At 40.8% G+C, this 27725-nt stretch overlaps 1 protein-coding gene across 1 annotated transcript in view; it reads left to right on the top strand.

Annotated features, from left to right (window-relative positions):
- CHN2 (chimerin 2) overlaps window positions 1–27725 on the top strand; it is a 158542-nt gene that overhangs the window by 116268 nt on the left and 14549 nt on the right. The window contains exons 7-9 of the mRNA XM_039710590.1: window positions 18608–18685; window positions 24824–24908; window positions 27274–27447. Of these exons, the coding sequence (XP_039566524.1) occupies window positions 18608–18685; window positions 24824–24908; window positions 27274–27447 (337 nt within the window). The remainder of the gene's footprint in view (window positions 1–18607; window positions 18686–24823; window positions 24909–27273; window positions 27448–27725) is intronic.

Below are 27725 nucleotides of genomic sequence, written 5' to 3'. Positions count from 1 at the left end.
CTTCCTTGCTATTCACTCTCCAAAATCCAGCCAATCTCAGAAACCTGTCTAAGTAAATGTTTCTGTAGCCTGTCAAGTTTAAATGTTGGAAGGCAATGGGAGAAGCAAAGTTCCCAGTGCTGATGGAGAACCACTGGGTGGAAGTGAATCCCAGGGAGCCCAGTGCTGGGTGCTGTGGGCATCCTGTCCTCACCAAGAAGAGAAGGCTGGTGGCTACAGCCTGGTGTGCAGAGCCTCAGGTGGGTTCTCAAGGTTTGCTCCTGAGCAAATGTCTTGGAAGTTCTTTCACCCTGGAGGTGGTAAAGCAGGGAAGAGTCTTGCAAAGTCTACATGAGAGAAAAAATTCCCATCCTCATTGGTGTTTTAAATTATGTAAGGCACTGCTCTTCCTGATAGCTTAGAGGGGATACTAGCTCTAATAAATTCTGCTAATTGCTGGTACCATTTTAGGGAAAGATGATTTATCTTCCTTGGGTAGAGAGTTTAGGTTCTTACCAAGCACATTAGCTGACACAGATGCTGTAGATTCCTATTTTAGCTGGATGCTTCCTTGCACAATCTTTTTTTAAGCAATAACATTTCAAAGGTATGCAGAAAGAATAGGTGACATGTTTTGCTAAAAAAAGCTTTTTTTAATTTGACTATAAACTTAGATCCACGTGAAAAAAATGTGCGTCTTTCTAAATGCTGTACTTTTTCCCTACACATCCACTACTATAAAATACAGTTGTGTGGGACTGTAATATCCAAAATTGTGTATGCAAAAGTCTAAATATTTGCATATTTCTGATGAAACATCCTGATTACTGTATTTTACCCATTCACAGTTTAGCACAATAATGTCTAGTTTGGAGACAGACTGTGGGTATACGAGGACGGTGTTTACTGTACATGGCTCCAGTTAACATGCCAAGTCTTTCTTTTGTCTTTAATACATTTTTCATATATGGATAACTACTTAAATTTAGATGTAGAGGTTTTTCTGTACTGATATGCATATTATATGTATATATAGTATGTGTGTAACATTTCAAAAGATATGTACATATGCAGACATACTAAAGACAAATAGTTAATGTTACATTACATGCATATAATAGATTCATAAATATAAAATACTTTTCCAGTTCTTTGGTTTCCATGCAGATTTACGGTCTATCAAATGGATTAAAGCCTGTGGCTGCTGCATAGTCAAGTAGGCAGCTGTTCAATATTTATTTTTATCTTCATTGCTGAAAAGTAGGCCCACTGCTCATTAAATTAGTCCTGGTTCTTCCAGTAAGCACTGTCTCCTTCAGCAGGAATACAGGTTAGAGATACTTGGAAGTTTTCCAGCAATACTTTTTTATTTTTTCTGAAAATATATATTTGAGCCTGAAATGTTTCAGTCAAAAGGTTTTTCAGGAAAAAAAAAAACAAACTTTACTGAATCCAAGTGACCATATGTATTCACACATCACACCTCCACCCTCAGCATTCACACCTCACTACTTCCTTGGATTTCTTTGGGTGTCCTGAGCCTCAGTTTAATCTGCCTGATAGATGGGCTAATTATGTTGAAAGCTAATGATCCCTGGGCCTTAGGCAGTCTGCCATTAAGCTGAGAACCCAAACCACAGTCTGGCTGGCAGATCTTCCCCAGGCATAGCAGACCTGAAACTGGGCCATTTTTTGCTAGAAGACTCCTTCCATCAAAAGCCCACCACTTCCCCTGGAGTTTGAAATTTTGGAAATAATACAAGAAATTTCACAGAGAACAAACCCCATGCTTTTCAGCCAAATCTAGTCCACTCACAGTAGGATAAATCATCATGTTAATCCACAACACCTTTATATTAGTATTTGTCTTTTCCTATTATGTTCATGGAATAACAGACTCTGTGAGTACATACATATATATATATGTATATCTATGTGTGTGTATATATAGATACACATACACCAAATTAGACAAAATATGTTGTCTGTAAGTAGGTAAGATTTCTGTTGTGCCCAGAAGGGCAGGGGGAGAATTCTTCAGATAGTTCTTAGCTTTGGTATTTCTTGGCTCCTAAATGTTTTAGTTTGCAGTCTATTTATAAAGTTAGAAAGTTATTTTAAAGATGTATTTTAATGGAAAGTCCAAGAGAGGCTTATTTTGAACTGAACAACTTATGATTTTTCAGTAGATTTTCTAAAAATAGTTTTGTTGTGTATGTGATATGGGCTGCAGGGTTTTGCAATAGCAGGGTTCTTAGGCTGATTGAAGTTTGTCAGGAATTACAAAATGCAGTATCAGGTTATAAAATAATCTACATCCCATGATAATACTCAGGGAGAACTCTAGATTCTTATAAACATTGAATACATTCACTGCCCATTGTTATACACATTCTCTCTTAAACTTATGCTGTTTAATTCCCTGAAGAAATAAGGGATCTGGTTATTCTGGGCACAACAGGGACAGCAAGGAGAACAGCCTTTGAATTAAAATGGTATTTCTACTTCTGTTCTCTTCTTCATTTGCATTTTAGTCAGGAATTCAGCACTTAAGCAGAAACAAGAATTTTATTACGTGGGGTATTACATATAGTGCACTTTTAAAATACTCTAGTAATTTACTATTGAGTCCTTGATCTGATATTTGAAAATTCTTCTTTACAGCCTTAAGTCTCTCGTGGTTGTGTTTCATTTCATGTTTTTTTTCTTGTGTGAAAAAGAAATGTACTTGTTCCAAAGGCGGGGCAGCTCTCTAGAGTGTGAGCTCTGCAGGGCAGGGAACGTCTCTGACTCCGCGTTTGTACCCCGGCGCTGTTGTCTTGACCTGCTCAAAGGCTCGAGCTTCTGTGCCCTGTCGCAATGCAAATAATAAACACTACTGAAAAGTAAAGAGTCTGTCCAGTCAATTGGAGTCTTACCCAAGGATGAACTGAGGGAAATTGGATGTCAGAGTCAATGCTCTCCGTTGTAGGTTGTTTTAACACGTAGTGACAGTTGAAAATAGTAATGAGTTTTATAAATTAGCCGTGCAGCTACTTGATAATTTGCAGACTTTAGAAGATTTCCTGATGGTAAATATGATGACATTTCTTGTTAACAATAAGTAGTGAGACTGTACAGATTTACCAAACAAAGGAGAATTCTTACCCTGGGATTCTGTCCTAAAGGGCTTCTGTAAGCATAAATCTCTGTGAACTGCAGTATTGCTAAAGCATACATAAGTACTTCTGTAAATGCAGAGTTTTACTCATTTTACTGCATGAATTATCATAAAAGTAACTATAGATGGCCTTTCTATTTTCTTTTTCTTCTAAAAAAAAAAATCTCTAGGCAATGACTTAATGTGTAGTAGTGATTCCAGACATCTTAGCGAATAAAAATGGAAGTTTACAAGCTGAATTAGTTCAGAAAGTATTTTTCTCATTTAGTGTTTCATGAGGTTATGGGTCCAGAGTCATCTCAGCTGAATGTGAACAGGAAATCATGGGAATATTGATGTTGTGTATAGCATGTGTAAAACTGCATTGAAAATAGTGGCCCAAACGTGTTCAGTAGGATGGATGGCCCATTTCTAATCTGAGAAAGGCAATTACACAAGGGCAGGAAGCAGAAGGTGAAAAATATACAAAGTAGAAGTCTGTCAAAATGACAAGGCAGAGATCACTGTTTAGAGCTGGTGCTGAACTGCAGAAGTGTCTTGACTGAGCATTCACTGAATTCTTCTTCCTTCCAAGTGGAACATTTTACTGTACAAAAGTAAAAATTAAAAGAGCTGTTGTTGTAAGTTGTCTTTGACATTGAAGTTTTGAAGGAATGTTTTAGACATTATTCTGTCTGCTCAGGACAACTTTCTGATTGCTTAGATGATGTTTTTCAGATATGGAAAAATCTGCCAGAATTGCCACTGTTCTTCTTCACTTGCAGGTTAAATTTCTATGACACTGGTCTGTGCGAAACAAGGAGCTAATCTCCTTATCCCTGACTGATCTCCAAGGTTCTTCTGATCTCATTTGGTGCTTAGCCCTCACTGCTATGGTTTTAAGAATCTATGCTTCCCCATCCTTGTCCCTTTCCTTTGCACCCTGCCAAAACCCAGTCCTGGTCCTTATTGGCTGGGTGTGGAGAGCTGATACCTGGATGGTTCCCAACTCTTCCCCTTATCAATAAATATGTATGTTTTTCACACTGCTGAATCCATCATTGATCACACAGTCAGTGCAAACAGTTGTCAGGGTTAACAGTTACAATGGCTTTTCAGTGACTTTTTTGTTAGCTGAGAGCAACCACTTGTTTATTTCCAGGTGTTGATTCTTTGTCCTGGGAGCTCCCTGGTACAGATGTTCCCCCTTTTTCCCACCCTGACAGAGGCAGCTGTGGCACTCCAGGGGTGCATGGCTTTATCTCACCCACAAATGGCTGGTTTTCATCTTGTAGATGGAGGCAGCAATGTGGAAGTCAGCGGCACAGGCAAATTCTAGATAACTCGGAGCTGAATCTGGGTGATGTGATGAAGCCACCTGGAAGTCTCTTGAGGGTCACAGCTCCTTCAAGTCCCACGGCTTGTCTGTGGTGTGTTACTAGAGCCTGAAGCTGAGGTATTGCTGCACCCTTCAGCATTGCTAGGCAGTGGTATCTAGTAAGGGCACTCATTTGTCTTCCTTGCATCTACTTGGTGATTGCAGCTGTGTCCTCTGGAAGCATTAATTGCACCACAGTCTGCCCCATTGCTGCTACCAGATGCTGGTCCTGAAAACCATCACAGAAACCGGTGTTGGAGCAAGAGCCTCTGCAGTGGCTCATGCATTGCAGAGCAGGTGGTACACATGTACTCTAAGGCACGTTTTGCCTGTTGGTTTGCAAACAGATTTAGCATGTTAAGGCTTAAAAGGCTTAAACTTATAGAGCTTGAGGTGATTTGTGAATTGTTGCCTGTAGAGGTAACCTTTCTCTTCCCAACATGTTGCCGCTGCGGGAATTAATGAAGAAGATCAGTAAGAAAGCAGAAAAAAAAAAGCCCAGCTGGAAAGAACTCATTCTACACCTCAGGAAAGTATCCAGGTTTGATGCCCTGCAAGTGCCATGCAGCACTGATGGATGTGAAACTGGGATGCAAAAGAAACACTGAGCACAGGGAAAATGGAACCAACTGGCTTGCTATCCATGCCAGTCTGTGACATTACTAGGAACCCATGTTGGCAAGGAGCAAAAAATTGCTATAAATTAAGGGAAAACAAGGGCAACATGCAGTCATAATGATGTTGATAGAGGATGGCATGTCATTTAATTAAATCTCCCTGTATTATAGCAAATAGTAAACCAACCTTGTTAAACTTCTGAAAGATTAAATGCTTAAAAATGAAGTGAAAATTCATTTAAGTGATGAATTAACTAAGTTTTTTTTTGAGTGAACAATAAAGTGCTCAGCTTATTTTTCAAATGTAGAACCAATGAGCTGCTATTTTTAATGTGGAAATAAAAAATATTTTGGAAATTGATGTAATATAAATGAAGGCAATTACTGTGCTGTGAAAACATACTACACAAAAGGACGTGCATGGAGCTATGGTTTTGCCTCAGTGCACTGAAGTCTGATTTCAGTTTTCTCGTACTCTGGCAAGTTTTTGTAAACTCCAGGTTTAAAATGCTGCGTTGTCTGGTCCTGGCTGAGTAAATTCTTTGTTAATGCTTCTATATTAAGTGTGTCTGGCCCCTCCACAGGGACTGAAGTGCGATACTTTGCAAACAGCTGAGAGCCTTTCCAAGGCATTCCTTCAGGAGCACTTCTCATCCTTCAGCCTTCACAGAGGCATGGCCCAGTACCTTGCTGGCTGGGTTAAGTCTGTTTTTCCATTGGAAATCCCCAAGAGAGCAAAAATGAAAGTGGAAGATGGCCATGATTCACATCAGCGTTCTAGGACAAGTCTTTTGTTACTGCTTTCTTCAGCTAGGAGAATGAGATTCTTTTCTGCTTGAAATTATAAAGTGTTTAGATATGTGCCTTTTGTTTTAATAGCAGGAAAGGCATTCTCAGTGGTATTGAGTCTGTCACAACAGATTAAAAGAGCCCAGGGGAACAAATGATTAACAAAAAGAAAATTAATGTAAAGCCTTTGTGTCTCTGTATTGAGCTCATACAGGGGAATACAACTTGCTCAGCAATCATCATTAGAAGATCACCTTTGAAACTAGCATTTTATCAGAGCATGTAGTGGAGGATTGTAATGGGTAATTTCTCCTCTTTTGTTTTTACTTCTGTCTGATTTGCGATAAAAGTAAAACTCAGCTTTTCATGACCGAGCACTGAGAAGGCAGGATAAAGGCAGAAAACATTTAAGCTCGATTGACTGAAACTGTTCCAACTACTTTTAATGTTTTATTAACTGCTTTTAGCAAAACATTTCATACTGGAAACAGAAAACTGGTTTTTAAAATACTTTAAACCTAAGTGTTTCCACATTTTAAAACATAATTTGGCTCTTGGTCAGAACATCCCTGTGCAAAGTCCCTGATCTGATGAGTCACATGTTGTGCAACAAAAAATGTTTCCCTGAAAAATTCACCCCCGAGTTCAAGCATGCTGGCTGATAAGATGTTCTACTCTTCAGATTAGCAAATAAAACATGATAGTACTTTATGAAGCAAATGAATCATCACTCTTCTTAATCACCTCTAGTCTACCTCTGTGGTTTGCTGAATTCTGTCTGCTCTGAATTAATGACAGTGAAAGCTGTGTAACATACTGTTGGTTCGAGGCCTTCCACTCTATGCTGGTGTTGCCATCAGCATTGCTGAGATGGTAAAACTCAGAGTGTGTTTGGATGGGATCTGTTAGATCTCTTGTCTCATCAGCATCATGATTTTCTGTGCTTCTATCCACTGCTGTGCAAACACACTGAAAGCCACAGCTTTGCTCCAGGAATCTTCCAGACAGAGCTGGTTTGTACAGCTGAGCCTGAGGGAATAACCTGAACCTTACTCTGGGTGGTTACGCACAAGGAAAGGCTCTGCCTGGTTCTTTGGGCAGAACCACAAACACGCAGTGATGTCTCCCACAGGTGCTGGTCAGCACTTAGGAGCAAAACCATCCTCAGGCCTGAGCCTGATCCTGGGGCTGAAGCAGGAGCTGTGCCAGGGCACTGTCAGATGATGGGTCCCAGCCCCAGCTCAGACTGCATGGAAGAGTGCATCTCTGATGCTCCCAGGTATTCAAGGAGAGAAGAAATTGCTTGCTTTCTTTCAGGGGAAAACAAAAAGAAAAAACCCACCTGGAAGGAGCTTTTAATTCTTTATGGTCTGTGTGGAATGACTTCATGTGGTGGCATTCCTGCACATGTAGTGCCTGCCAGTAGCATAAAGAGGGTGGTAGCAGCTAACGTGGCCACTTTGACAAGTGTCTTCAATGAGACATCTGTTGCAAAGCAAAAATCTTTCCTCTAGAGAAAAACATTGGTGCAGATGGCACCAAGCACCACACATAGAGTGAAGCCAAATTCCCATCTCCCAAACAGTAATCTAGTAATATTCTTAAGATTAAAAAATAAATTCAGATAAATACCTTTGGTGTCTGATAATCACAAAAAGAAGAATTCAGTGATTTCATAGATCTGGAGCTGAATTCAAGGCAGAAAAGCGACATCTAGGCTCACTACTTACAGAACTATCACTTTGCACTTTTTTTGTTGGTTTTTTTTTTCTGTTCAATTGACTTAGATGGGGCTATGAGATACAGATTAAATCTTTTAGCTACAAAGTGTTGTAGCTGGACTGGACCGAATGGTGACAATCATTTACTTTGTATTATGTTTCCCCAGCTACATTTTTATGAACTGGTCATCATGAGAAACAAAATAAATAAGCTTTAAACTAAGTTACTGCAGTTGAACTACAGCCATGGACAGAAGTAGAATACAGTATCAGTCTTGCTTTCAGAGTACTTTAGAAGTGCTGCTGCTGATAGGGTAGTATATATTCAGGATAACTAAAAACTGTTAATATAAGTATCAGAGTGTTGGCAACTCTTTATTTTTTAAATGTCTTTTACTCTGCAAAATGCAAACTTTTTCCCTGTCTGAGGCCGAGTCAACTGGGGTGTTAGGCCATGCCCCTGGTAGCCCCACAGGTCCCATGAATTAAATTGCAGGCTGAAGAGTGATGTCATTCCCTCAGTTTTTTTAATCTCCTTTTTGTGCTGAGAGCAGCCATCTGTCCCCCTCCAGACAATGACGGCAGCAGCTGTGCACGGTGTGCCATCAGGAACAAAAGCCTCTGCTTCATACCAGAGGGCAGCGGGCTGCAGGTCAGAGGGGGTTATAAGGCTATCAGGGTCAAATGGCACCTGTACAGAAAAATAAAACTAGGATTATACGGTCTTTGTGTGTTCATTCTCTAGCAGAGAAGTGGGGTCAGCCTTTGTCTGAGTGATTCTCCAGCGGCCATGGGAATGCCTATGTGTTCTCAAGGATAGCTGTGCTGCTGCTTACCCAAGGAGTAATGGAGTAACAAAGCCAGCTTCGTGCAGAGGGCAAAGCAAACGTGACACAAAACAATTATTTTGAAGGGAAAATAAAACAGCTTGGATACATTCTGGTACTTTATGCAAGTTCTAAGAGTGTGATTTCAAGTGGTTTGCATGTCCTATAACATGCTCTTCTAAAAGCATGGTTCGGCACACAGGAGTTCCCTTGCTGCTTTGTGAGAAAAGGGAAGCTGAACAAGGGCCAAGGTGCTCAAAACCTCGACTACGAGAAGAGGAAGTTGGTTGTGCTTAGAGTGGCTTTTTCTGCAAGGTGAGCTGGAAGGAGCTGGAGGAGGGTACATATCCCATATATAATATATGGGATATATCCCATATGTAATATAAAATTACCCAATCCTGCAGGTGCCTTTCTGCTTTGCCATATGTGGTGCCAGTCCTGTCCCAACTCTTCTGTGCTGGGTCCATTTCAGAACAGAAACTGATACAAGTGTAAGTTATAGGAACCCTTCTAATATAACAAGGAGGAATGTCATACATTCCTGGGGTAAAGTCCAGGCATACAGTGAAATAAGTAAGTGAACCTGGCTGAGTTCAGAGCCTTCTGTCTTTTCTTTAACCCCACATCATTTTTTTCTGCATTAATTCCTTCCCTGTTTCTAAGCAAACACATATTTTGAAGCCGGAGATATACCAGGGACCATACAGCCTTACCACTTCTTTAGGGATGACAGCCTGGGATTTGACACTGTTTGTCACTACCAGGATTAATGACATTGTTTAAGGTGATGGGACAGAAGCACATATTTCACAAACAGGTAAGCTGTAAACATTGTGTGCTCCCATCTCAGGGGAACATGTCCTGGGACATTGATGGATGTACAAGTGAGCTGAACCAAGCTCTCAGACAGCCATGGCTGGGTCATCACCAAGAACAGTGATCTTCTCCAAGCCACAGTTTCACTTTTGTATGTGGACAATGGTTCTCTATAGCCCTCTTTTTTTTTTTTTTTTTTTGCAATGCAGTTGATAAAGGATACTGAAATGAAAGTTCAGTCACAAACCACAGCATTTTTATAAAACTAGCATTTCTCCCTTTTTTATCTGGTTAAGGGCTGTTGGTTCAGGCTTGTTAAAAAGTATTCTTTCAACCTGAAAACATGTCGTGTTCTTGTTTGTTAATTGCCTACTTTGTTTCCTAAATGGCATGAAAAAGTCCTTTCACCTTACATTGTCTACTGAGTTTATGCTTTTTTAATGGGAGTCACAAGATGCTGCAATGAAAGGGGACAGAAATATTACTAATGATGGAAAACACATGACTAGGTCATTGTACTGCGTAGTTTATCTGAAGGTGCCATGACTGCTGAGCAGCAGTGTAATTCAATCATGTGAATTAAGTTTGAGACTGAAGCTTTAGAGTTCCTTCACACCACCAAGAAACGACCAAAACTAGAGAAAAAATCCTGTTTGCCATTTGATGCTGCTGTTGGCACTGTCCCCCCTACAAATTGCTTATCATTCCCATCTCCCTGTGGGTGCTAAATGAACAGAGCATCACACCATTGAGAATCCATTCCTGAACTGCTAATGTCCAGGAAGAATTTTACAGAGACCCAGTTTTTTAGACAATATGATCACCAGTTCATGAATCACTGGTTCACAAATTATTTGTTCCCTTTCAGGCTGCATAAATCTCTATTTAACCCACAATAAAGTCTCTTGTTTTAAGCTGTCTTAGGCTAGGGCAAAACTTGGGGCACTGCTGTTGGTTTCTGGGCCTGCCACAGCATACTTTACATTCTGGCAGCCCTGTCAGCATCACTTTACAGCTCCTCCAGAGATCTGCTGGCTCTGCCGAGCGGTTAGTGGCTCAGGACATAAATACCATTGCTGTCTGACTGTTGTTTCTGGAAAACTTTCATGAAGCCTGTTTTTCTCCACATTTTATCATAATCCCAAGAGGAACAGATTTTTTTCTTCTCTGTATGAACAGGCACTCTGACTGCAGTGTATAGGTTTCAGTCCAGAGCATGTGCTGAAAGGCTGAGTTATCACACTCCAGGAGAATTTTACTGTCACTAACATATAGTGTCAGAAGTCAAAATGAGAAACAGAAGAACTTTCTAACTTTTGAGATTCGTATTGTGTTTATTTTTTTGTGTTAGGTTTCGCTGTGTATGAAGTAGATAGCTACTGTGTTTCTTTGGGATAACACCTGGCTGTAAGGTGTAGCAGTGTCTGAGACAGAGAAATGAGAATTTTACCAAAAGTGAGGATGTAGGTGTTTGTGTAGGGTGCTGTGTGTACATTTGGGAGCATAATGAGGCATAAGGTCAAACATCCAAGCCTTGTGCCTGCTGTACAACATAGTATCTGCATAGCACTGGGATTTATTGAAAAGCTGACATTACACAGACTTAATGCAGTCTTACAAAACATGGTCCTCAGTCTAAGCCTGTGTTTGAGCATGACCTCAAACTAGCTCTGTTGAGCAGCTATGGTTAAGGACAGCCCCACATGAGCAAGCCTGGAAGCCCCAGGGGCAGGTCCACTACTGCTGGTGGCATTTCCAGACCTTTTGCCATCTTTTCCTTTTCCACTTACCACATCCTTTCAAGGGCACTGCCCTGCACTCACAGGACTCGTCTTTCTCAGAACAGATGTTCTTGTCTCCCTGCCTCTCCCCAGACAGGGAAGTAAGAGCGTTAACTTCTCCACTTCTTTGTGGCAGCCCAGTGGGTTTGGCTCTGGTTCAAGCTCTGCAGTCTCCTTGCAGGGCAATGATGGTTTTAATCAATGGCAAGCTGGCTTTCCTAAACAAAGTACTGTTTCTTTGGAAAGCAAAACTTCATAGTGAAGTTGTAAAATGTAGTGAAAATGTAAAATATAAAAATTTGAAAATGTAAAAATATGAACAGGTTGTATAGGGCTATAGCTTACATGGTGCTGAGCCAGCATGCACTGGGGATCTGGATAAAAACTGTGATGTTTAGGTTATTTTTTTAAATCTCTGTCTCTTGGCTAATAGTCCCATATACTGTAGACAGCATGAGTCACTTCCTTCTTAACTCATTGAGGCCATTGTATGTCATATTAAGCTCATTATGTTGTTAGGCTATTTCCTCTGTGGGTGAGATGTCAAAATAGTGGCTACCTACACAGTCAGCGTGAGAAATCTTCCTTCTATAGTTACCATTCTTGAAAAAGTTCATTCAATGAGCCCAACCTATAAAGTTGCATGCAGCGCAGTTGTGTAATAAATGATGTGGTAAACTGGATATTCTATGTTTCCAGAGCTTGAGTCTTAGACAGTCTGAGGTAAGGTGAGTATTGATAACCAAAACAAAGTACAGTTGTTAATCTATAATTACTTATAGATATGGTTGAGGCTGATAAAATAAATTTTTCCTTACTTAATTTATTCTGAAATTGAATAGCTAACAGAAGAATAGAGACAGAAAATAGTACAGAGAGATATTGATTTTACCTAATTTTGAATATTTTATAGTAAAGCTTCTGTTTCTACCAGAGCCATCGAGTTTTCCTATGTGATCCATAAATAACGTGCAAGAAGGCAATTCAAGCTCATCCATTTTAGACTTGACCTCTCATAGAAGAGGATGAATCACTGTCTGGAGGTTTCTGTTTTTCTCCTTTGTTTATAAAGCAAGAACATGTTACTGTTTTAGATTAGACACCTGCTATCCATCCATCCATCCATCCATCCATCCATCCATCCATCCATCCATCCATCCATCCTTTTCTTAAAATGTCTATTTGTTAGAAAAAAATACTGTTAGTTCTGTTGTCAAAAAAATACCATCTTCATTGACAAAATAACAGGACCACTGCCAATATTTTGCAAATATCAGGATAAATATAATGGTTGAATTTTCATTTGCCTACAGGCCAGATGTTATCATTGATCTATACTACGTGTGATAACACTACCCACTGACAGACGCTGCAGGCAGGAAAATCCAGTCAGTTATGTGTGTTGTATGCCCAGAGGGAACAAGAGGTATTCAGAAATCAGTGATTGATCTCTGTGAATTCAGTGCAATTTCCCTGAGCAAGCCCTCTTTGCAGATCAAGCAGCTTCTGGCAGCCCTGTGGGGGCTGGTATTCTGTGGCGACCTGGTGCTCCTCTTCCAGCACAGCAGCAGCAGTGGCCGTGGTGTGTGGTTCTGCTCTCATCTGCCCCACTTAGTCCTCATGCCTCTTCTCTCTCATCCCTCTGCTACCGTTTTGATCATGAATATTAAGCACAGAGGAGAGGATCATGAACTTGGCCAGGAAAATGTCATTAATAACCTTGACAAGTATGGAGATGGATTGGGAAGGATAAAGGAGAGAGTGGGAGGAAAGGAAGTCGAGACAATAAATAGGCTAGACCTGCTGTTACCATGTTAATCTCTACAGGGTTATTTGAGGGAATTGCTGTGGAAGTTCATACTGTGCCTAGGTCCTTTCCTCATTTCTGCATTATTTCTTCCATGATACTGACATTGTGTTTGTAACACAATGCCTATTTATTATAGTTGCAAAAATTAGAAATCAAAATACTATATCAGATATATTGAATACAAAGGTGGATTGGAAATATACAAATTAATGCATTAAGTGGTAGAATTGCATGACAACATAGAACCTTTTAATCCACTCACTATTTTTTAATTGAAGATGACTATGTAATTGCATACCACTTAATTTGATCTCCAGTTGTTGTTCCAAAATAGACAATAGTTTATTCTATTAATACATCATAAGAGGCTTACTGAAAGTATTATTTTTAATAATAGTCTCACTAGTGCCTTCCTGATTATACACAATTTTGCCTTTGGCTGTTTTATTCTTTGGTTGACTACATTGTTTTGAGAAAAATAATCATGATGCATACAGAAAAATCTGTCTGAGGAGGATTTAGAAAGGAGATCTGGTGTTTAAGGGAGATTATATTTCCATTGCTGCAGGTAAGTTATATTTTTATCTGTGGAGGAATGGACTGAATACATACATGGTCAGAAATAAGTGCATATAAATGACAGCTGGTTGCTGAGATGCTAATAAATAACCAATCACATCAATTTAAAAGATGTATGAATATTACAATTTTAATTACTTTTAACATGAGAGCATGTACTTTGGAAGCCTTCCTAAATAAACAGTTTCTTTTGCTGTGGATTATCTGCAAAAGATAACTGTGAATGGTGGTGGTGGAAGTGCAACCAGGTTCTCCAGAACAAGAGCCCAGTATAGATAAGTCTGCTGTCTAAACAATTATGCGTGTTGTTGACAGCTGCTCAGTCATAATTTTCAGAGGTACTGGTAGTTATTAAAAAAAGAGAAATTCCAAGTAGTAAAAATCAAAACTATAGATAAATGTTAATCCTTAAAACAAACACCAGTGTTTTTTTGGTTTTTTGGTTTTTGTTTTATTAACAGTGTCCAGTTTACTGAATGACAATTCACTTTGAAAAGAAGTTTTCTGCTGGAAACAACAGACTGTTGTGTTGGGGTGGGGAAGAGGCAAACCAGAGAACAGCAGCATCCCAGTAGCTGTGCAATCTGATTTCTCCCCTAGCCCCTGGACACATGTTGTGGATCTTCCTGGCCCTGCTCACCTCTGCAAGCTCTGTTTACCTAATTGGCACTGGGGGCCTTCCCATGGGAGAGAGGGTTTCTTAGGAAAGTGGGTTTTGTGATATCAGGTTGGCAAACACCACTCTTCATGCATTGTGCTTGGCTTTGTGTTCAGCATGTTTTCTTCTTGGAGCTCGTTTCCTCCCACTGTTTCAGCAGCACAGAAGCCTTTTAATGGCAGCTCACAGTGCGTGGCAGTGGGAGGCATGGACTGGTGGGACTGTGGTATGGCAAAGGCTTTGGCTGACTGGCCTCCAGCACCATTTCCCCTCTGTGCCCTGTGTCTTGCTAAGAGATTTGAGATTTGCTAAGAGGTTTCTTTGACGTGTTCTGAGTGCATCGTGGGAAGAGCTCCGTGGGAGAAAACTAGGAAGAACCCAATAGCTGCAAGATTCCTGCTCCGTGTGTCATCTCCACCACGTGTTTGCGATTGAGCAAACATAATCTGTCTGGCAGATAACCCAGTGTGCCGTGCCTGCAAGGGAACAGGCCTCTCTTTGACCTATGACTGTATCTATGTGCAGAGTTAAGTGTCTTTAGTTGGAGATCAGTCATGGATTTGTCACAGTTCCTCATCATGGAGAAATCTCTGTTTCACTTGTGTTGTCATCTGAAGAGACATGCCTGTGCTCTTCCTTTCCCCTCCACAGCTGTGTCCTTCTGCAGGCAGAGCAGCAAGCCAAGGATGTGCTGCCTGATCTCCCCTCCCTGCCAGCCACAGTCAGGCATGGTGGCAGCTCAGGGAGAGGAGCCACCACTCCCACAGTGTCTCTTCCCACCATGTTGGAGCTGGCACAGACAAGCAGGGCAGCAGGGAGAGTTCCCCCACCACATGCTTCCAGCAAGTCCTCTGCGCTGCCCACACGACTGCAAGAGAAATCATACCACATGTACAAAACCAAAAGCTTTTCATACTTCAATTTGTTCTTTCCTGCACCCGAGGCCTTTGTTAGCAAACAAGATGCCAGTATTTGGGGGGAGAGACAATGGTGTAGTTCAGCTCATGCTGCGGAGGCGCGCTAGAAATGGTGCAACAGCTGAGTTGTCGCCCTCTTCCCCTCTGCTCTGCCCTTTAACTTTCTTATTCTAGTTCAGTGACATTTTTTTTGTCTCTAAATGCCCAATTTCCTATACAGCATATCTGTTTTACAAAGAGACTAGTAAACTAAAACTATATGTTAGGCAGAAATTCTGTGGTCTGAAAACACAGATAACCCACATTTGCCTGCCAGCCTTCACTGGCTTCACATTTAGTGACAATCAGCAATAATATTCTTAGCCAGTGGCCTTCTCCTCTTTAGCTGCAGGCTAACTCACTAAGTTGATCAAGATATGCTCTTTGAATGAGTTGACACCATGTGCAGCCAATTTTGTATTAGGAAAAAGAGAGCAGATAAAAGAAGAGCGCTGGGTTGAGCCTGTGGTATCAGGAACTGATTGCAGCTGAGAATTCGTCATTGCTGAAGTTTGCACTGTATTTAGAGAAGGAAGTGGTTGTATGTGTGGTCCAGCTTGTCTGAGGTTTGCAGCACCATTTAGACACCAAACCTGTCGGGCTTTGGTTAAGCTCCTTAAGAGGATGCACTCACTGCTGGCCTTCTGTGCACATCCTGTGTTTGCAACGAATCCCCCTGAACAACTGTCTAAACAGGGCCCAAGAAAGGCAAATTCCCAAGGGATAAATAAAATTTTGTATATGATAAACAGTAAATACTGCTCTGCCTTAGTCATATAAACCGGTTTGGCTGAGTTTTCCTCCCTCAAGTCTATTAAGTTTAATGCTTCTGTGCAAACACTCAGAGTTTCCATTAAATATGTGTGTATGTCTGATCCCAGGATGACACTCTGATATTCCAAAAATAGTTTAATAAATTGAAATTCCAAGATGTATCATCATAAGCCTGTCACTTGAGTATCAAATCTGCCATGTTATGTAAAAAATGTTGGTTATATAATGGGATTTTTATCAGTCTAGTGACATAAATGCAAATATTAGAGCATTATTAGGAAACCGACCTCTCTGACTTTGGATGTGTTATGCTGGAAGTTAGAGAAAAAGTAGCTTATGTATATGTGGGGGATTTAGATGCTGTAGTTTCAGAGGTGTCTGACAACTCAGAGCTAGTTTGGACGTTTTCTTTCTGATAAATATAAATACATTTTAAATGGCATTGAGGAAAGAAACTGGAATGTGATAAGAACTTTGAGCAACTCCAAGGTTTCCTTTGTGATGGCCCAAACTGATGCCATTGCTGCTGGCAAAAAAAAGCAGTACTTTCTACCTCTTGAAACACATGGAGAAAAAGCTGGGCAGCTATGGTCTGCCTCATCTGCTGGAAAGCAGATAAAGGTCCCCAGCTAGAAACTGGGACTCACTACAAGAGGACATATGGAAGAGCAGCAGGGATATCCTGCAGGCAGAGCAATGTTCATGCATGCATCCACAGCCAGTTGTCACCAGTGGTCAGATAACAGTGCCAAGCCCCAGGGAAAGGCTGAATGGGCAGCAACTGCTCAGGGAGCAGAGTGTTTGTGTGGAAATCCTCTCTTCTGGGGAGCAGAAGCTTTGAAGTATGGGAGCATGTAAAAAGTGCTGTTGTGACTTACCTGAAAAAGAAAGGAATTAAATGTGCTATATATAGAAATAAGTGCATGGTTTTATGAGTGAGAAGCTGATTTTGCAGGTTGTACAACTTCTTGAAAACCCTAAGTAGGGTACTCTCTGAAATTGCACAGCCTGATGTTGCTGAGGGACAACCATCTGTCCCCATGGGCTTTCAAATCAGCAGAGCATCACTTTTACTAAGCACAGGCTGTCTGTGTGGTGGAGGGGTTAGTAAGTGAATTAGATGAACCTTCTGACTTTTCAGCCCGAGGTAAAAGCAGACTGAAAAAAAAATAGATGCAAGGTCAACATCACAAGTGAATACAAGTGAATTAAATACTTCAATTTCACATATTTTCTGGGTTAGTTGAAGTGGGGCAGACTGTAAAAGGCTGATGTGGTCTTTAGTGTCTCCAGTTCAAATAGGCAGTTTTCCCAGTACCACTGGCAACTCCCCACTCTGCTCTATCCAAGCACTTTGAGCATTAGGCACACCTCTAGACTTAAATCCCACAGTGCTCTGCCAAGCAGGTAATTCCTATCCTCCTCTTATGGATGGGGAATTGGAATACTTAGTAAAGGAGTAGAAGAGGGGAGCTGGAGGGAAGGAAACCAGTGGGGAGGGGGCACTGAATGTACTTCTCAGCAAATGCTCAGTATCAGATATCTGTGTCATGGGACACAGAACAACCTGCCTGTAAAAAGGTGGATGACAAGTCCAAAGTAACACTGAAAGCTGTTACTGGTCAGGGTCCCGAGGCCTCCTGTCCCTGGGCTTTAACTGGAAAACCTTTCCCCTCAAAATCTGTAGAAGCAGGTAACCAGAGCAAAGGACAGCCACTCTTGCCACCTTGAAGACCCTGTTCTGCAAACAGGGCTGTGCATATGGGTCTCCTACATCCAGGTGAAGCTCTCCTGGTGCCTTCCCTGGAGTGTTGCCCAGGGTTGTTGTGGGGCTCCAGGGCTTCCAAGCCTGCATAATCCCAGCTGGGCTTTCAGCTTTCCCTGGCAGTGAGCTACCTCAGTGCTACCAAATGCACACTGACAAAATGCTTAGTTTAAACCATGGCATAAAAGTGCTATTAATGCTTGGAGTGCTGCTGGATTTTTTCTCTTGTACAGGATAGGAAAATTAAGGGAAAAAAAAAAAGAGAGAAAGATTTTTTGCCCTGTAAGATTAAACAATCATCATGGTTTTAAGGGCTTAATCTGCTAGTATGCAGACTGCTGGCTGATAAGTCTCTGAGTCTGAGTGTAATTGGATGCAGCATCTGATTCGGTAGTGTGGGCTTTCCAGGGGCTTTTTGTTTGTTTGTTCATTTTTTACCACACTGCAGAGTGGAAGAGATCTGTCCCTGGAAATGCCTTTGGGGGGGAAGCTGTAAAGCTGTGTGCCCCCCAGCCAGTATTTCAGCAGCACCTATCTGGAGAGCCCCACTGGGGGAGCACGGTGGGGGAGGCTGCTCAGTGTATGAATTCGTGCTATTGTTCGAGGCACACATCTGCCTCAAGAAGCTGCACGGCACAGGCCGTTACTTATTCAGATGCAGAAGCTCCTTCCGTCCCACAAGACGGCCCATTCAAGTCACATGCCAGAGGTCTCAGCAGAATGGGCTGCAGCTGCTTCAAATCTGCTGTCTAACATCAGAAGCAGTTGGACAAACTGCACCGTGCTGACTACAGTCAGGCTCCCCGGCGCCGAGGAAGACAGGGAAAAGATTTGGGATCCCAGCACTATGTTCTCAGAGGACCTGTGGCTGGAAAATGAGAAAAACTGTGCTGTTGTTCACAAGTCGAAGCGAGGAAGGAAGCGCCAAGAGCTCCTGGCCGTGGCCCTGGGGGTGAAGGTGGGAGTCAAAGGGGCACTTCTGTGGCAACCTCTGAAACTCTTTGCCTATTCACAGATCACCTCCCTGGTCAGAAGAGCAGCCTTAACTCAGAACGACAACCACTTCAACTATGAAAAAGCACACAATTTTAAGGTAAGCGCAGCTTGCTATTATTTTCATGTTAAAAGTCCTGTTGAGATGTCTCACATTTATTTTTTGTTGTGATGAGGTTTGCATGCACCTATTTATACTACCTCTAAGAAAAGTGTTGAAAAATTAATTTTTGTTTCTACTTTAAGTTCCATTAACTGATTTCTTAGTATGCTGTTACATAGACTGTTAATCCAAATAATGGTTTTCCTGCTAACTGTACTACTTGCCTGGCAATTTAACTTTTTTTCACAGATTCAGTTCTGTTTTTTATTCAGAAACAAAGTACTTCATATTTACTGTCTTCATCTTAAGTGTATCTACTTTTAAATAAGAAAAAGGCCTGTTTTCAAAATCCAGCTATTATCAGAAGCCTGTATGATTTTACCAGCAAACATTTTGCACCATTTCTGATTTCAAAAGAACTTAAGAGCACTTGGGTGCTCCTAACAATAAAGCAAAGCGCAGGGGTGGGTATTGTCTCCCAGCTTTTGTTCCCCCACCATATGCTAAAGAAATGTTCTCAGAGTCCCACTGAGCTATAGGATCTGAGCTTGTGTTTGCTTGTCAAACTAAAACAAATCACTGGGCAAACACAGGGACATTTAAATGGATCATCTCTCTGCTGTCTATACATAGAAAATCAGATTCTTAGGGATTCTTTTCCCGAGTGCTGTCTCTGGCAGACTGCAGCAGGGAAGTGACTCAGCTTTGGAAACGGACCTTCCAGGCAGCTTGTATTAAAATGTTTTGCCAAAAGGACTGTGCTGGTTTCAGAGCATGCCAGCCAGTTACCATAGCTAATGCTGTCAAATTGTATTTTGATGCTTATCAGGATGAGTGTCGAGAATAAGAGGCAGTAACAAGACAAGAAAGGAACATAGCTTTGAAACATCAGTTTAGTTAATGCTCCTTGAGGATGCTGATCTCGGTCACTGTCAGAATAGCTCAACTCATTAGCAGAACAAGATTTTTCTGATATTCATCTAGGGCCTGTCAAAAAAGGAGAAGCAGTGATCAAAATCATTTCACTTATCAAAAAAGTTTCACTTCTTATTTTTCTACATACTCTGCTGTGCAGAGATTGCTAACCTCTGCAGTGCTTCTGCTGTCGTTGACAAATCAATAATTTAATATTAGTGGACAAAGCAAATAATGGCATCCCTTTTCTCATTCCCCTTCCTTGACCCAGTCTACAGAAAAGTCGATATTTATCTCTCTGATCAGCACTGAAGGAAATAGGGGAAACAGTCTGTGTTTTCTTGCTTGATTAAGCCAACTTTCATTCTTTCTGGGTTTTGTCCTCATTATCATTTTAATATCAAAACTATTTTAGTTAAACTAGAAAATATTTTCTCATGACTGAGACTTCTTTCCACTCTGACCCATGCATTCTTTCCTCTTCAAAATTTCCCCTGTTTTGGCTTTGATTTATAATTGGACTTGTGCCCAGTTAACTTTGTGTTTGCACAATCTAGCTGTTGTACAGTTTCTGTTCCTTTCTGTTTCAAAAGACTCATAGTTTAACTGGAAAACCACATGATTAAAATAGATATGTATTCAAAGACTTGACAGCAGAAAATAATTGTTCTATCCTAGTAAAGGCAATAACAGACCCTGGGGAACAAACATTTTAAAAATAATTGTCCAGAAAGGTCAATCAGATGTGTTACATTTCCTTAATGGACAAATATGTTCACTATGCAAACACAGTTACTTTTTCAAAGGAATATATTAGAACATGTCCAGTTGTTGAACAAAAAATGTGGATAGTACACTCAGAAGGGAACATTTAAATTTAAAACAGGGCTCAAGGCTAATATCTTTAATATATTCCATATTTATTACATAAAAGGGTTAAAAATCATTTTTAAAAAGAAAGAATGGCTTTATGAGTTTGGGACAAGATGCTTGATGGCTTTTGACAGCACTCAGGCTATGATGATATGGGGTTTATCTGAAGAACAATGCTATTTTGAAGACATTCAAAAAGTTGTCTTCCCCATTTTTAGGTGGATACTGATGTGCATTATATCATTCATCTCAGTTTCTAGGGATAAAGGTTATGTGTCACAATGTCCCTCATAATCTAGTCATAGGCAATTCTTCATGAACAAACAGGCACTCTTTAGCTTTTTGTCCTTTAACCACAAAGAATTTAAAAAATGAAGGGCACATTACTAGCGAAGCTGATGGGATTTTTGTACATCTTATACCAAAGATCTTACTTACTGCAAGAGGAAAGGAACAAAAGCAAGAAAAAAGTGCAAGGCACAAATTCAGAGCAAGGACAGCTCTCCCTCCATCCTTGCCAAGCTAATACAAAAATTTAAAAGCAGCATTGAAGTTTGGAGTATGAGGGCACCAGGTTTACGCTTTTCTGGGCATCCGTGCTTTCTCATTCAACCTCTTTTCCAAAGTTCAAGGCAAGTGGACAAAAAAGGATTTAGTATCCAGGCTGATTTGTTAAGCTGTGTTCATCTTCAGCACACCACACAGTCACATGAATTTAGGTTTGGAGCTGGCGTCTGTCTGGCGGGACAACTTTGCCTAATCCAGTGTAGACATACCATAACTCAGGAAAGAGAATAAATCTCCATAGCCCTGTTTAGAAAAACACAGAGGTATTTCTCTAGCTAAGTGGGTGTCAGCCTAACTGGATGCCAAAGTCCTTTTGCATATTGTTCCTGTTCAGATCCAGCAGCCTCTTTTGGATGTGCTCTACCTGCCAGCTTCAGTGGGGTCCCAGCTGGTGGTGAGGTCAACCTCGTGCCTGAGGATAGCAGCATGGACTTTGAGGATGCTCCACACTTTCTGTTCTAGGCTGGGAATTCATGAGAGGGCTTCTGTGCTGCTTTAAGTGAGCAAATAGGGCTGAATAATGTGCATTTTCCACAATACTGTGCCTGTTTGCCACCATAGCCTGGGCAAATCCCATTTGCAGGCAGGCTAACGGAGTGAAGGCAGCAGATTACAGACAAGTCAGGAGATCTGCTGGGAAAGAGGGGTCTCTGGGATTAATTTCCCCTTGTGTTAAGCACTGCAGATAATATTGCTTCTGAGAGACAAAGGGTTTGAGGGAAGCATTTTTTATAGACATCATGAGGATTATGTGCATTCATTTAAACAAAAATAACAGCAGAGTCAGCTTTTCTTCACTTCAAATGGCTCAGGTTCAGCAGGAGTCCACAAAAGAATCTAAATGTGTCTGTATTCAGGCAAAAGTCTGAAGAAAACTTATTTTCTTAGAAAGCAAATAGAAAAGTCTTCAGACCCAGTCACATAAAACCAAAATTGTCTCAGAAACAACACTGTATAATGTCAACTAAAAAAAAAAAAAAAGGCATTTCAATTCAAGACAATTGTTTTTGTTCATTTCTGCAGTATTGCTCACAGTGTTATTTTGGTTTGCCACTGTACTGGCATTCCTTAACTTTGGTCTGAGTTTCCCCCTCTGTGGAGATGACTCAGACACAAACTGGAAGTGAATAAGGTAGCACCTGCAGGGGGAATGCTGCCATTTGAGAACAAGGGCACCAGAGGGGCGAAGGACAAAGAGAACAGGAAGGCAACAAGAAGAGACATGCAGGGTAGTGTTGTGTGAGATTGTCTGGCAGAGAAGAGACAGTGAATGTAGGAAGAGAATTTTCCTTGGAAGAGGATGAAAGACTGAACAAGAAAAGTACAGTGTATAGTCTGAAACGTCAGGGGGCTGGTTTATTTTAAGAAATAGTTCCCTGAAAATTCTTTTTAAAAGTTTGAATTATGTGTCAACTGTAGCTCAGGCAGCTTATGTTTGTGCTGTGTGTACACAGAGGGGTCTACTGAGACTTCAGGACGGGGTAGGAACCAGCAATAAATATTCCAGATCATAGTTCAAAAATTCTATGCCCAGTCTGTAATGATGTGATTACAAAGGATGGGGTAAAAACTAAAATTCCATCTCAAAAATCTGTGACTTGCTGTTTACGTCTCCCTGTTTGAAACAGAGATGAGGCCAATCTTGCAGGAAGAATTCCCTTTTTACCATTCAGAAATGTTGTGTTCTCCATTATTTCTTTAAAATTAATGAAAAGCCATAAGAGACTTCAAAACTGCATCTTAAGGGAATTTTTGCACCTTCATCTAGAAACTTTTTAAGTTCTCTCTTTTTTCAGTTAGTTTCCCTGTTTCAACTTGGCCAGAAACCACCAAGACTAGCTTTTCACAGAGTATTTCAGCTGGAGGCTTGCCATTTGAGCTAAAATGCGGATCCATGAAAAATTGAAGTGAATGAATAAAGGGAACTCAACCTTTGAGGGTCACCAAGCTGAATGGAACAAGGGAAGGATGTGCTGTCAGCACTTCTCAATTGGAGCCTTCAGTCAGCATTGATGACTTTCCAATTAATGGCAGGAAAGATCAAGGAATAATCAGCTGCCATTTTCAAAATAAGCCTCAGCCAGATCAGTTGAAATAAGCTTTATGTAAAGTAAGCAAGTAGGCCCCAAATATCCTAGCAACTGCAGTGGACTTTATTTGTGAAATGGTGCATTCTGAAAAGTCCTGGCCAAGCTCTTACAACCCCTTCTCACAAGGTTAGCTTTTGTAAACTGCTGCAAAGCAGAAGACACAGCTAGTTATCTTCCCACAGCAGATGTTTTTCACCCACAATTAAGTGCAGGTGCAGACCTACTAATTATGTGGCTTTCAGTCTATAAATGATAAAGATGCAGGCATAATTAGTTTTATCTGTAGTTTTGTATCCACTGAAGGTCGCATAGTGCATGTGACTGAAACTCAGGTCATCAGCTATTACATACAGCCATTTACCCCTGCAAAAAGCTGTGTCTGAAATTCATGCTACCCACTCTGCAAAATGAAATGAAGTGAAATGGGAAAGAAGTATGGGGCTATATCTATCAACATGTCTATCTCAAACTTTATTGCAAAGTCTTGTTTCACAGAGACACGCATTTTTCTGAGAGGTAAAATACCATCTCAAAAAAAGTCAAACATTCCAGTTTTGATCTTTCACTGTCAAAAGGGAGGAAGAACTACTATTGCTTTAAGTTTATTAACACAATTATTTAACTGTGACTAGTTGGTCAGGAGCCATTTGCAGTCAGGCACATTTTTATCTCAAAGTCAGGAAGAGAAGTCTGTATTAAAATCACAATACTTCTTCATCTTTCCGAACTCAAGAGTACAGGCTTGTGTTGCTGTGATCCTGCAGACAAATGAGGCAAAAACATTAGCATGCAAAATGCTTGGCCTAAAACTTTACAGTTTATCCAAAAAGGCCAATGACTGTTTTTTCACTGTATGAAAAGCAAAGAGCAGCTTTTCCCATCCCAGGGGTGGAAGTGGCCTTTCAGCCATCCACCCGATGGGTAAACAAGAGCAGAGAGAAGGAAAGGATGCATTAGCAGCCAGAGTGTGCATGATTTATGTTTTGTTAAGCTCAATTAAGTCTCTGGCCAGAACTAGCTCATACCATGCCCATTCACAGGGGCATAGACCTCACTATTTACTCTTCATTTCAATGAAAATTAAATGCTTACTTTACCAGAATACACATCTTAAATAAAAAGATCTTCTGCTGTAGCCTTTGGAAAAGCAGTGGCGGAAGCAGCAGTGGTGTGCAAAACATAGCTGGGGAGATGTGGGCTCTGTCAGCACACAAATAATTTTATTCTTCTTTATTTACTTGTGTGTGGACTGTAGCAAAATGAAGTTTGATCTGCTGAAAAAGGCTCTATTGACATATATTCCCTCTGTGAGTTCAAATTACTTACTAGACTGGGAAAGGGTGCTTTTATCTACAGTTCTTTGGGTTATTAGTTTTACTTATTTTTCTCCTGGTTTCCTCCCCTCTGCTATAGCTAGAGTGTCAGCAGGCAAAAATTATTTGTTTTCAGTGTCATCCACAGCCTGGTTCTCTGCTATGTTAAGCCTATTGAAAGATAAACTTCAAGATCAAAGCAAATTTATGTTCCTATGGTTTATTTCATCTAGACGTTGGAAGGATGTGGGCACTGTGTGCTAAAGATTTACTCCTACTGAGTCTTCTGTTGTTTATCCATTTCAGTTGCTCCATCTGTCAGACCATCTGCCTCCCAGTGACCCCATTTCTTTCCCCCACCCCCATTTGTGTTACAGGTCCATACGTTTCGAGGTCCGCACTGGTGTGAGTACTGCGCCAACTTCATGTGGGGTCTCATCGCTCAGGGAGTGAGGTGTTCAGGTAGCACTCCAACATCTTCTGTCATTCTCCTGAAATGCTCAGGCATCTGTCCCACCCCAGCCTCCACTCCCTGCAGGAGTGGTGGGCTGGGATTTATTTAAAGAACAAAGCAGGAAATCCTCCTATAGAACTTAGAGTGTTTTCATTTGCCTCGTTACCTGGTTCACAAATGAAGCCATCAGCCCTTGGTTGCTGAGTTACATCCTCTACTAGTACCTTGATCCTGTGCCTGCTGTATACATTCAAACTTTTTCTTTATGATTAAGTTGTCCCTGATGTTTTTACATCTTAAGATGCAAGCACTGGAAATGGCAAAGCCAGCCAGCAATGAGGTTTCATAACTCTTCTTTTTGCTTCCAATTGCTGGGAAGTGCCCTTGTCTGCAAAAAAAGACTGCCACCTGTTTCCCATAAAAATACCATGCATTGCTGCAAGCCTGAAGTATCCCACCTCAAGATAAAAACAAAAAATATGGCCTTCACTTTCCAAGAGGGATTAATTTTGTGGTGCCTGTATTGGCATTTTAATAGTGCCTTCATGATTTTAAATTTATTTGTTCTTTTGTGGAAAAAAATTATCATGCAAAAATGCAATAATCACCACATCATGTGCTTTTGGATTCACCAAGTGAATTAGTATTTGGTGCATTACAAATGGATTTTCATAACTTCTTTCTCCAGATCTGAAATCAGTTCAAAAAATTGTTTGTCTTACCTCTTCCTGGCCTGCCCTCCAGGCATTCCTGATCTCAGACTGGCACCAAACACATCCAACCCTGACATCTGCCTTTCATAGACAGAGGAGGTGGTTGTTACCTAAAATTAATTTAGATCACAGTTTGAAGGATTAAAATAGCTTTCACAAATGCATAGTTTTAATAAGTGCAGTCTCAGCTACTGCTATGTCTTGTCTGTAGGTGAATAGTGGTAACACAAAGAATATGAGAAGAACATTAAATAAGAGGAATAGTAGTTTGCTTTTCAAGGTATTTGATCTTAAACACAAGTGTGCAAAACCTGACATCACTAATGCACAGCACTGTATTTGTTCACATACATAAAAAATTAAACTTATGAAAAGGCATATTTATTTAGGAAACATAATACTCTCCCTCATAAAATTACCAGCATTTAACTCTAACCACACAGATGCATTTAAATTTAACTTCACATGCCTGGAGAACAGCACTGAACACAATGCAGGCAGGATCCTATTTGCAGCTTCTCACATTTGTTTAGATTTCACAAATAATGAATTATGCAGTAATAACTCTATGGAGAAACAGACAAAAACTTACCCAATTCCATTAAATGTTTAGGTGTGCTTATGATTTTCCTGGATTAATATTTTATAGAGTATAATATTGAATTGTGCTGCAAGTAATAGTCCTGTTTACATTTTTAATAGCCTAATGTTAAACTAACTCAAAGGGTTATCAGTGATGAGCATGACTGGGAAGGAATCAGTTATGTAAGATAATGCAACTCACAGTGCTGGTGTTTGCTTTACTGAAGTTTTTAAATTCATTTGGCTGAATACTTGAATCTATTAGAAAAATTCAATTTGTGGAGGTGAAGCAATGGTGGTTTAACAGAAACCCACCTGTGCAACCGAGGGCAGTATTTGGGCAGTATTTGGGCAGTATTTATTACTCCAGAACCAATTCTGGAGTAAGACAGCAAGAACTATTTGTAAAATGAATCCCTTTTTTACATTGTGCCTTTCACAGCATTTTATGTGCCTAAGCTGACCTAGAGGCTAAGTCACAGGGGACACTTAGTCACCAGTGAAGTGATGAGCCAGGGATGGGGAGTCTGCTGATGCGGCAGAGCGAGCCAAAATGTGACACTGCAGGAATGTGGAAGGGGGACTGAGGCATACTGGCTCACAGCACTGTCCCACTTGGAGTGCTCAGGTGAATCTTAGGTTCTCTGGCCATGATCACTGCTAAGCCACAGGACAGCCAGCAACAGACAGTCATTACTGTGCCTATTTTAATTATGTCTAGTCTAAAATACCCACAAGCTAAGTCTTATGTGTTTAAATGCAACACCTTGAGCTATGTGTCCTGTAATGAACTGATCCAGACTGCACCAGCAGTCTCCTTCAGCTCAGAGGAGTGTAAGGGACATCCAGTGTTTTTAAAGCTTTTTGACAACCCTGCTAGAGTTTACTTGTCCCACTGTAAGATTTTTACACATATTCATGCTCATCCTTCTCATCTCCACACTATTCTATCTTTCCTGACTGATGGGGAAATTGTGCCCCTTGCTTGATGTGGAGCAGGGAAATAAATAGTTAGACAAGACCTATCAGAATTAGTATTAATTAACAAATGAGTTAATGTGGCTAACTCTGCTTGCAGACTGTGGGTTGAATGTACACAAGCAGTGCTCCAAGTACGTGCCCAACGACTGCCAGCCAGACCTCAAGAGGATAAAGCGAGTCTACTGCTGCGACCTCACCACGCTGGTGAAGGCCCACAACACCCAGAGGCCCATGGTGGTGGATTCCTGCATTCGGGAGATCGAAGCCAGAGGTTTGTGTGCTTGGGAGAGCAGTGGACACAGCGAAATGAGGATGACTTGAATTACGTGCTAAGCTAGAACATGGTGCTGTGCTCGTGCACACTGAAGATAGGATGGGAAAATGGGTTTTTTAGTGTAGGTGATACATTGCTTTGCATTAGCTAGTAAAATTAAATCATGGCATTCCTTAATGCAATTCCCTGAAATGCTTTCTGAAAACATGTCAAAACATGTATTACGTTACACTTCTGAAAGGGGTGAACTTTAAAGTGAACTTTTAAGTTCATGT

Source organism: Passer montanus, unplaced genomic scaffold, assembly GCF_014805655.1.
Source record: "Passer montanus isolate IOZ18808 unplaced genomic scaffold, ASM1480565v1 scaffold10, whole genome shotgun sequence".
Taxonomy (NCBI): Eukaryota; Metazoa; Chordata; class Aves; order Passeriformes; family Passeridae; genus Passer; species Passer montanus.
This window is presented reverse-complemented; position numbering and strand designations above follow the sequence as displayed.